Here is a 12,464-nt window from a genome sequence, read left to right on the forward strand (position 1 = left end):
CGAGGGACTCACGTACAGGGGGATCCAAGGGACACAAGTAGCCACGACTCGCTAATATTTTTAAAATTTCGAATTCATAACCAACAATTGCTTGCTTATTAATTTTATTATAAGTACAGAAATATTAAATAATGTACTGTACGTTTGGTTTCTTTCATTTTACGTTTACTTTTCATACGTAGAGTACTTGGGGTCTTTAAATGATAAAATTGATCCGCAGCTAACAGATCTTCAGCGAAACATGCTCTGTCCATTAGAACTTATCCAAATTAAAAAGATGTACTGATAGAAAGTAAATAGTTCGCTTGCTCCTTTACTACTTTGGTATGTTTTGAGGCCGATCACATTTATCTACACTTATTCTAGTATCACTGTGAAAGTACTTCATACCAAGCCTCATAAGCTCATGACCTTCGATATTTCATTAAAAGTCCAAATTAATACGAACATAATACTACTTTTATAATCCATTTGTATACCTGAAACAAAAATTACAAGTTTAATATTATGGAAGTAAAAATATAGTTTAGGCCTTCGCAAAGCATATCGGCTTAGTGCGCTTAATACCAACTCGACTCAAATTAAAACATTTAAAATTAAGCGTTATGTTATATGTCATTAAGTATACTTTTCCTTTTTTTTGAGGCAGTAGTGTATAACGAGTAGAGCACGCGTTGTTAACATCTAATACAATTCAAAGAAACTTTATGTCAAATGATGTAAAGATGACATTTCATTTGAGTCAGTGTTGAGTCGACACTCATAATACCAGATTCTCAACATACCAATAGTAGTTATATAAATAAAAGTACATTCACCATGTTTATAGAACGCATCATCTAGGTTATCTTTGAAGTGAAGGCCATAATATGGATATTTATAATGATAAATTTTCATAAACCCTTAGTCTAAATAAATATTCTAAATAAAGATTTCCACGGTCAAAATCATAGAGTGGATTTATGGACGGAACTGACTTGGTGCATTCGCTCGCGTATCGAATGCCCGCAAACCTTATTTTGTTCACCATCAGAACAGTCTAGTTACTAAAGAAATAATTCCTAAAGTATTGCTAGCAATGAAATTTTGGCCTCTGTACTCTGTTTAGCAAAAAATCGCCAACGCGTGCACAGACTCTCCCGCAAGGGATGCTCGCAAAACCAAGCTTGCACAGCAAGTGAGTAACATTCTTTAGCGTATCAAAACACTATAAGATTAGAATAAAATGTACCTAATTCGAATTGCTTTAAGGTTTATGTTCGGCCACAATTGAAAGTTCGTGAAATAAAATCAGTACGGACTGCACGACTTTAAACCGAATACCAAGTTTATTTTACTTTGACGTTTAGAGTTTCAACACTTTAAATCCATTGTAATTTTTAGCGAGAAAACCCTATACAATACCTACCCTTACGATATGATGATATGATATGATGGCTTTTGAGTAAACACATTATAGCCCAGGGTAAAATAGATTACCGTTTACTATATTAGAACGACTCTGCTAAGAACGCTGGCTTTCAGCCATGAACATGATATATGGTCGAAATGGAGTTTTGAAAAAAAAATAATTCCTTCCGTTTCATTCATTCCGGTCTGTTGTACTAAAAATATATGCTTAATGCAAAATATATAATAATAGATAATCCAAAAAATGCGAACTACAATAACAGAAGCAAAATGTAAGTATAATAATTAAAGTGAACTCATTTTACTTCATTAATATTATTTTATATTCAGAGTTTTTATTGGCCACTAATTTCCCTTGGGCATGTTAAGCGTTACCAGACCGTGTCAATTATAAAATTTGCGTAAAACGAAATGTAATTATGTTTGCTAAAACAACATTCTGGTAAAACGAGCTTCTATTAAAACAAACTGTAATATAAGGCTCATACCACACAGCCTCGACTCCACATAGTTGTGTGTACTAGATTTTTGTTCAAGGGTCACTGGAAGCGTAAAACGTCAGTGTTTGTTTTCATAACGTTTTTAGTTTTTATGGTTTGCTCATAAATATTGCAGAAGATCGGAGATGAAAAGCCACACAATGGAAAAAGTTGGATGCCCATCTACATCCAACTTTTTCCACCTTGTGTGAGAGATTTCAAAACATGAGTTTTATCGCTCACACAAGTATTTTCTTAGCAAGCTCACTTCACCTTAGGTTGCCATTTGCCATCTTGTCATCAGTGAATGAAGCCAAGTACTTGTCTATTTTATATAAAAAAGATATAAAAGAAATACTGACTGTGTGTCGATGAATGAAGCCCAGTGCTGGTCTATATTATATTAAAAAGAAATAAACGTTAAGCACTGACTGTGCGTATGGAAGTACTTTTCGAATTAATATACGCAGACCTGTGATACGGACAAATGTATAGGAACTCATAGAGAACATTAAGTGAAACATATATTTTTCTGCCCCATATGGTAGATACAATGCCGGAAGCCTGACCATAATTGTGTATCCGAAATAAAAATATCAGTAGTGGAGCTTTTTGTTAACTATTTGTTAGTATAGCTCGTCCGTCCGTCTTATTTCTACCGCCGTGTTCCAGTATGAAGGGTGTGGTTGCCGGTGTGATTACCGGCAAATGAGGGTTAATAACTACGCCCCAGGTTGGTGGACAGAGGGCGGCCTTTTGAAGGACGTGTTCCTTACTTGCTCTGCGAAGAGTTGCTCTGTTTAATTCGTCAATTAGTACGATAAAAAAATATGGCGAATAAACAACTCTAGGAGTAAAGTAAGTTAATTAAGCAAACTTCGTTATATGCAACATTCGATCTTACGTAAAGACTGTTTAATGAAACTACATCTTTTATACTAACATTCGTCTAAGTGTAGTGTACGGTTTGACAAAGTTATGGTAATTATCCGAACGTAACACGCACATAAGTTGTAAATAAATAAATAAAAATAAATAATTTGGTTACTGCTCACGTTTCGTAAACCAGATATGATGGCAAATAGTGTATATACTATATATCTGCATATACTTTAAGCCCCGGGTTTTAAAGAGAAAAGAACGCAATTCAAATAAATAAAATCATAATAACGGTACACAGAATACTCCACAATTGAAAATGGCCCATCATATATAAAAATTATAGCTTATTTGCAATGACGTAACGATTTTAGCAATATCAAACTCTGTTCAGGTAATCAGTTGTCATAATGGCATAAAGGAACTCACATAAAAATATTCCTATTATACGTATCGTCGTAAAAATACGCCTTAATAACCGTTTATACATGTTCTTTATACAATGAGGAAGCTGTTAAAATGTTCTATTTTGAATATTTCCTTTTACTAGATTGGTGTTAAGCATTGGTTAAAGTTTTAAGGTAAAGCTATTTTTGTGATAGACCCTTAGACAGCTACTCTGATAGCTCTTCAAATCCATTTTTAAGTTACGTGTAATAAAATAATTGGTATAATTCGTATTCGTTTAATTCCGATAAATAAATATTTCCAATGTAACTGCCTAAAGCATACCTACCCTACCCTCTATAATACGATCCTAACTTAATACCAAACAGCACAAAATATTTAGAAACGTTGAAAATACCAAAAGGAGAAAACAACTTAACCGAATACTCATATTTGTTGTAAAATATAGCTGACCTAATTACAAACACATATTTTATGGCCAGTTATTAGACCGGCAAAGCTGAAAAACTACAAAAATTCAAGTTCATTACTTTGATGCTATTTCTACTACGTTCTTATTTCCCTTGGGCAACATTTAAGTATTACCTGAGTCTCTTGGAATATACCTCATTACAAATGCGATACTTAGCTTGGTATTAAAAATGGACCGTGTAATATTTTTATTCATAAGCTTTGATTAGTTACAAACATTGGCAAAAATAGTATGTTTATCATAACGCTATTTTAATGACGCTACTAATATATTTTACTTATAAATACGAACATTCGTAAATACATCGCATATCATTGAAATTTATTACGAAAGATAATGTTAAATAGCAGCAACGTTATACGAGCTATCTTTGCTAGAATATTAAGTTCTAAATTATGACTATTAATTTGAATAGTTGTCACGTACTGTTTTGTATAATTGGCTTCAAATATTCGCAGTTAAATACAGATAGCTTCTGCTACGCGTTTAGCCCATTATTTTGTACTCCAGTAATAATATTATTTACATAAAGCACGCGAGTTCTATCTTAAAAATATATAAAATTTAATAATATTATAAAACTTATTTTGATGGCCGATTGGCGCAGTTTGCAGCGACCCTGCTTTCTGAGTCCAAAGCCGTGGGTTCGATTCCCACTACTGGAAAATGTTTTTGTGATGAGCATGAATGTTTTTCTGGGTGATTATATGTATATTGCTATTTATTTATGTATATTATTTATAAACTTATGGTTGCCAAACATGGGCTTTAACCAAAGAAAACCTCAAAAAATTAGAAACATGCCAACATAATATCGAAAGAAGCATGATAGGAGTAAAAAGACAGGATAAAATAAAACTTACGCATATAAGAGGAAAAACAAATATAACGACAAAATCAAGAACGAGTATATTAGAGGTAGTTATGGAATCTCTCCCATCGTTCATAAATTACAGGAAAAACGATTGCGCTGGTACGGACACGTTGTCAGACGACCCGCAGACCACATGGTACGAGTAGCCCTGGACATACCGACGACGAAGCGTGGGCGCGGAAGACCCCCCGCCACCTGGTTAACGACGGTCCAAAATGACCTGAAGCTAAATGATATTAACGCGGAAACTGCTCAAAACCGTCTTGAATGGAGGAAACGGACAAGGAGACCCGACCCCAGATGATGGGAAAAGGCGCAGACAGATGATGAACGTACATCATTAAAAAACTTAAATGGCAGTGGGTTGGTAATTTAATGAGAAGGAAAAAAGAAAATTGGGCTAAAGATATAACAGAGTGGTATCCTAGAGACGGCAAGAGAAGAAGGGGAAGACCATTCCGAAGGTGGGAAGATGACTTAAGAGCGACAGCAGGACCTCTGTGGACAAGGACTTAGTACCTATAACACAAGCTACGCTTACTTTAGGGCTAGGTGGCGATGTGTGTATTGTCGTAGTTTATAGGACATAAGTTCTGTATATTATATACCGAGTGTTTGGTGTTATCTGAATTTCTGATTAGTATGGTAATAATATTACCTAAATTATGTGGCCTATAAACGTGCCTCTGATGACAAGGCGAGATTATTCTATGTAATGACCTATATTTCAAACTGCTTTTGTGTTATATAAATAAAAAGTTTGAGGATTTACTAAAACTTCAACATACTATTAACTGTTCAGAAGCTAATCTCTCTCATAGAAAAATTAGTCTCACCATGTTGCTCAAATATGAATTTGCTATGGCAGGATTGCTATTACATTTTTGTGATAATAAACCAGGATTAACGACTATCATAGTAACTAGGGTGGAAACTGCCAAATTCCGAAATCATTAGAGCTTGGTATGGGGGCGGGTGGTGATAGATGATCAAATTTAAGTTTCTTCGCTACAATGCCTGTTGTGTATTAGAAATTCAAATTCAAAAATTCAAATTCAAAATTCATTTATTTCAAGTAGGCCTAATATAAGCACTTATGAAACGTCAAGTCTGTCTGTTTGTAGTGATTCTACCACCGGTTCGGAAGGCAGATTCTACCGAGAAGAAGCCGGCAAGAAACTCAGCAGTTGCTCTTTTCCAACATCAAAACTATATATGTGTGTTAACTATGAGAAACAAGTAATCTGGACTTATAGTTGAGGAGCTATAACTGAGCAAGTGTAAAATTGCTCAATGTCCCTACTTAAACTACTAAAAATTTCTTAAATAAACCAAATACCTTAATATTTTAAGGCAGATATGATTATTTATTAAAACAACTAAATGAACCCAAGTGATTTAAAAATCGGAATCGGAAAATCGGAAAATGCCGTTGAAGTAATAACCTCATCTGCAGGGTCACAAAAACCAAGGACAGTATTAAAATTACAACCCTTCAGTTAATCCCTCTGTTTTGTAATTAAGCCCAGTCCCTTTTTGTATGTGTGGCCATCTCATCACAAAATTCACGTAAATATTAAATTAAATACGAAAATCCAAATACATATTTATGCTGGAAATTCCTCAATCATACATGCCCCGCATTTCAAAAATTATTATCTACGTACCTTATTTACGTATGCTTTTTGTATTTTTACACTGAAAAAATACCTACCTGTATTTTTTTACGCCTAACAGCAAACAAGATTTAGACTAGCACTTGGTCGATATTATTTCGATAGCTTTTTACAATAACTTACTATTTTACTATGCACCAAAGCAGTTTGTATTCTGAGTTTTCAAATAGATTATTCCTTTGCCATAAGATCGTCAAACAAGAGGATGAGTGAAGAGATTCGTTTGTTTCTTTTAAATAACCACTGGTAACTTTTTGTCTTTATTGGAAACCAGTTTAACACAATATGAATTTTCCTATAAAGATTAACGATACATGTCAAATTGTATTTATTAACGAACATAGGTCATGTTCAATCGCACTACTTAGTACTTAAATTCAACAGTTAGCAATTTTACAGTGACAACAGTTTACAAAACATTGACATTATACGAAAAGGTTTAATTGACAATTTGTAAGTTGCATGCATACGTAAAAATTCTGCATAGCAAAGTTACGTTACAAGTTTGAGGGTAGAAATGTTAAATGTATCCGTTTTAATTTAAATAATAGGAGACCTCGTTTCAACGGTAGAATTGACTATGGCTAGGGCTAAGAGTAAAGGGCTACGGTGCGGCGTAGCCGGAATTGTATGAACTAATAGCAAATCTTTTTCACACTTTTTTAAAGGTACTTAAATTATGTGGTAAAAAGCATACACCAGAAATGCAAAAATATACAATTGCAGAAGACTCTAGTGGTGTATAACCTCTGAATATATACAACCTGTGCAAAGCTAATAAAACTTACAAATCATGTGTTGTGATAGTGATAGTGATAATATTATAAATGTGAATGTAAGTTTGTGTGTTACGCTTTCACGCGAAAACTACTGAACCAATCTTCATGAAACTTATTATACATATTCTTGGAGGTATTAGAAACAAAGACTCATCTAGTATAGTGAGAAGTATAAAGATCTAAGTATAAACCCACATACCTCTGTTAGCAACGTACTTCGACAGCTGAGTACGTGAGTATACAGTGATGATAGTCATAGTGTCTCTGACTACAGGGGGTTCTACGGGGAGCATTGCTTCGCATCGCACGCGCAAGGCACCGCTAGCTGATGCCGGTACGGCAACTCGGAGGATATGCCATGACGCTCGAAGGCCGCCTGGCTGCGGTGCACTCAGCTCCCTCTGCTGCCATGGCTCTGTCTGTGGAATGGATAATCATCAATTGCCTGTTACGTACATATACTCGAATTAAAAAATAAATCAAACATATATTTCATTATTTTAACAAACATAGAACTTTAGGAAAACAATGTTAATGAGTCATTGAACGGATAAAACATATTTTATAGAATAAGGTTTCCAGATATTAAACAGCAACCACGGAACGTTATACTGTAGAGAGCACTTCACAGTATCATATTTCCATAATGAAACTCACCTAAAGCACTTTGAGTATCTTATTTTGAGAATTTTGTACCTACAGTAATGTAAAGCAACATTGTTATCGAGCTCCTGTTTTGCTACAAAGGAACAAAGAAAACTTGATAGATAAAAAAATCTACTGAGAGATGTCTCACGGTATTCTCAATCACGAACTCACTCAATAAATATTTCGCATTTTTAACCTACCTACTGCGATATTTTGTAAGTGTGATATTTTTTATGATTATTTCCCTGGCGCAGTGGTGAGGGCTGTTGATTTATGAGAGGAAGTCCCGGGGTTCATCTCCGGCAGGAGCAATTTTGGTATTAATAATTTCTAAACATTCTCTGTGCTGGTTTCATGGGAGGCTTTGGCCTTGGCTAATTACCACCCTACCGAAAAAGAGGTGCCGCCAAATGAATATGCGTTCTGGTACGATGTCGTGAACAAACCTATCAGGGTTTGATATAACTGCCCTAACTGCCTACCATGTTGGCGTGTTAGGCTGCTTCATCAGTTACCAGTAGGTGAGGTTGCAGTCAAGGGCTAACTTGTAGTGCAATAAAAAAATACAGTAAAACTTGTTACTTCAAAGAATTAATGACAGAATATTTCAACGACAGTTAGACGAGCTATCATCATCATCATCATCATCATCATCATCGCTTCTTCAATGCTGGTTAGTTGACATTATTACATATTAGTGCTAATAAACCTGACCGAAGTGATAGAGCTTAACATGCTCTAGTAGGCACGAGGTTGGTACTGATATTTATGACAGAAAAGACAAGCTAACAACTAGACCGACTAGGGCACATAATAAAGTTAACCGAAAATATTTTACAGGATATTTTCCACATCGATAAGATAAGAAATAATTTTATAACATATCACTAGGAAGGTTTTTTGTAAATAATTGTTACTTAATTCATTATTTAACACAAAATAAAATAAAAATTGTTTATTAATATTAGAAAAAGTATAGTAGGAACAGGCATTTTGACGCATTAAGTGTGACTAATGACCTTTGTATAAAATTAATTAAGCGACTATCGTCTCATTATTTAGCTTAACTACTTCATTCTATAAATCCTGGTGAAATCTGACTAGGTTTATTGTAACAAGCGGAGCGGGATGAGACAAATATTAGATTTAATCTAAAAGAAAGTAGCGTTCTGGTAACCATTTTTTTATACACTGCAATGCTGCTTTTCAGAAATAAGCATGGCGGTGATAGTAGGTACAAATTGACTACAAAAACGTATAGCCCGATTTTATATCGACTGAAATGGAAGAATGGAAGGTTGAGATGAGAGTAATGTGTGCAGGAACTTGCTCTTTGTACCGATTTGCAGTTTCTGCACTGTTGATATAATTTTCGTCGCTCCGCATGCTTAGAACCTATCCTTAATGTATGCGATTGCATTAAAAACTCCACTATGATTCTACCCAGGTAATTATTACATTATTCATTAGTGTGCGCTGAATAAAAGCGTTTGAGAGTGTTTTAATATGCATGAATTTACGAGCATTTTAAAGTTGAACTGATTACTCGGTTTTATAGAGTGAGCATATATTATTTTAAAGCTCCCAAGTGTTCAACATGCGATATAATATAACTGTAATTTTATACTGTAGTTTTATTATCGTATAAATACGCAATGAAGCATTCGGGGTAAGAAAACTTATAAAATCTTAGTGAATAGATAGAACCGGTCATTTTGTCATTTACAAACGTGGGTCAGCGTTTAGCAACACCAAATAATATTCGAAAGGGTAAGCCTTTCGAATATTATTTGGTGTTGCTACGATGCCAAATATCTCTCGATTATTTGCACCCATTTTTGATTTATGATGAACGTCTCTAGGACGTTAATTATACGTTATTATGTTATTTGATTGAAATGTATCATATAACGGGTGGTAGATAACATTTTTAGTTTCCTAGTGTAAGATTTCATGTAAACATACGTCACATCGGTGTTAGCTTTTATGTTACAAATATTAAATTTTTATGAACGATCAACTATTTTCATTGTTTCAAAAAAATTATTACAACTTGTTGTTTTTTAAGCAAAACTACACTTTTCTTTTTGAACAAAACAATTAAAACCACATTATCAATCTCTTACGATGCTCTTAATAATGCACTCAAGATAGTCTAGCTATCAAAAGATTTAACCGTTTGTCCTTTAATGGAATCCAAAATTTAATTTGCTTTGATTGGGTACTGTGATGATAATTTCGGGTTCGAACTGCAATAGAATAAAACTAAATTATGATCACCCGATTACATTTTGAATGAGAATGGATGTCTACACGTAAATGACCAAAGACATGAATTTCTTGATTGCCTATATCTCTGAAATCTTAATACTATTTCAAAGCTTCATAATCCTAACGTAGGGTACGTTTATAACGATTTTGGAAATTCGTGTAGATGGATTGGATTGGTTGTAGATGGATTGATTCAAAGTTCTTTAAATATTATTCTCATAAAGCTAATTAATGCTTCGTTTATCGTACGTAATAAAACGGTTTTAATGCTTGATTTTTCACCAGAAATAACCTTCTAATAAAAAGGTTCAACTTAAATTTTATGGTCGCGTTCCAAATAATTCTTGTCGAAAAGGGTACGAAGAAAATTAAGTGATTCTGCTTATGAAGACCACAGCCATAATTGCAAATCTGTTATAGAAAAACAGCTTTGAGGATATTTAAATACGTTCAATCAACGTTTATAAAACACGTTTTTAAGTCAAAATAATAAAAGCACAAAGTAAATTGTGAGTTTTTTTTTCTCCGGCTGGCTTCTTAACTCAAGCAGCTAGAGTTAACGTTTGGGCATGAAAATACTTTATTATTATGATATTAAAGGATTATTATTAACTTGCGATAGTATCAGGATTAATAAGGCTTACCTAGTCAACTTAAGTAATTTCTGAAACTATGGTAAAAATCGATACCTGCAGATATTTATGGCTTGGGTTGGACAGCGACGACAGTAAATTAAAAGGCATTTTATACAATTTAATTGGCTCCGATAATGTGATACGCACGGATAGGTAGCCCGTGAGATCAGCTGTCAACACAAGAAATTTGAATGGCATTTTATTTATCTCGAGTACATCATAAAACCATTTAATTTTCCTGTTATTCAAAATCCTTTTGTTAGGTTTTTTGATTCTAATAGTCATATCTTACTGTACTTACATATAGATCGTTTAAATCAGAATTGGGCGTATTATTTACGGGTACGATTCACACCCGGGATCCTTTATACGGTTGGGCGTTTGTTTTGTTTGCCATTACCGAGCATTGTTAAGACTTGGTGGAGCCACTTTATATCTTCACTAACGGCCATTTAAAATGGTTAATATATCTCACGAAATGTCGCTTCTCTTCTTAATAAATTATTCAGCGTATATTTTTAATTATTTATTTTAGAATTCACTAGATCTTAGGTTGTTATATATCAACGATACATAAAAACAATATCTCCAATAGACAAAATAATCGGGCAATAACCAAATCTGAAACTAATGTTATGAAGTCAAAGAGTTAGTTTGGATTCGTTAAGTGTGAGAAACTGCTCCAAAAAAAATTGCATGATTTTCGAAACGTCGCTGACTGAGTCTAACCTATATTATTAAAGTTTCACACTACAACTTCCAGTTACCGTTGGGAATTCCAGGTTCAATTTTTTCACCAAATATACATTCATTTCTATTGAATTGACCATACAAATATAATTATGCCTGTATTTTTATGCAGCATATAGGTACAAGCGTCAAGAGATATATCAACCGGTCTTTAATAACAAAGTCTTTGTACGAATAAATTGGATGCTATTATACTATGGCCGGCACTATTATGAACTGAGAATTGAAAGGAAATAATACTCGCATGATTTAAGATACATACATTCTGTCGCAGATTTATGAACGTCTATTATATGTGTAAACTCTATTATTAGATATCAATAAATAATAATATTATGAGTGTAAACCAATGCGGCTATATTCACGACAATGTTAAGTAGCGAGTAGAAAGGTACATAAAAATACTTTGACTTTGATTTAATTTCCTAAAATAAAAATAGCCGGTATGGACTGAAATACAAAAACTAATATATTTTCTTTGAGGTAAAACAAATGTCAAGCTTGTCCGTTTGCTGCGACTAATAGAGTCGCAGCAAACGGTCGGCACGAAATGCAGATTCTACCGGAAGTAGCTGGCGATCAACTGTTTTTTTAAAGGTCAACGTTTTACAACGTTATTTAGTTCAAAATTTTAATCCCTAGAATCCTAGACTGAAGAAAGAATCCTGCCATGTAAATATATTTATATTGGAAATAGCTAAATTCGTGCGACCCCAATAATTCCAAGGACTTGACGACGTAGGTACCGCGTCACCAGCGCAATCGTTAACATAACTTACTCCAACAAACGTCCTTCTTAAGGAATTGGATTTTAGAAATCCTAAATATGATAAAGAATAGAAATATTTAGAATAAAAAAAGAGTTTCGTAGAATGTATGTCATGCATTATAATTTATAACAACATTCCTGTCAAAATTAAAGTGAAATAAAATGTTAATATACATATTATACGTCTAAATGCTTTTAAAAAAATATTAACTGAAGCGAATAAAATAATGTTATTGAGTCAAAGGTCATTTCAGGGCATCAGTGCTGTTGTATTTACAAGGTTTTGTACGTTGTACAGATATTAAAAAGTCAGTAGTTTTACGAATTTCCTAACAATAATCTAGACGTATCATTAAACACGATTCGAATTCTTCTTGCTACTGAAACATCTCGTGAAATGATGACAAACAATTT

General features: G+C 33.7%; 1 protein-coding gene across 1 annotated transcript in view; it reads right to left on the reverse strand.

The window, feature by feature from the left end:
- Positions 1 to 396: 396 nt before the first annotated feature.
- Positions 397 to 12,464, reverse strand: part of LOC120629387 — an 86,835-nt gene continuing 74,767 nt past the window's right edge. The window contains exons 5-6 of the mRNA XM_039898319.1: positions 7,177 to 7,396; positions 397 to 479 (exon numbers count right to left, since the gene is read on the reverse strand). Coding sequence (XP_039754253.1) covers positions 397 to 479; positions 7,177 to 7,396 — 303 coding nt within the window. The remainder of the gene's footprint in view (positions 480 to 7,176; positions 7,397 to 12,464) is intronic.

Source organism: Pararge aegeria, chromosome 14, assembly GCF_905163445.1.
Source record: "Pararge aegeria chromosome 14, ilParAegt1.1, whole genome shotgun sequence".
Taxonomy (NCBI): Eukaryota; Metazoa; Arthropoda; class Insecta; order Lepidoptera; family Nymphalidae; genus Pararge; species Pararge aegeria.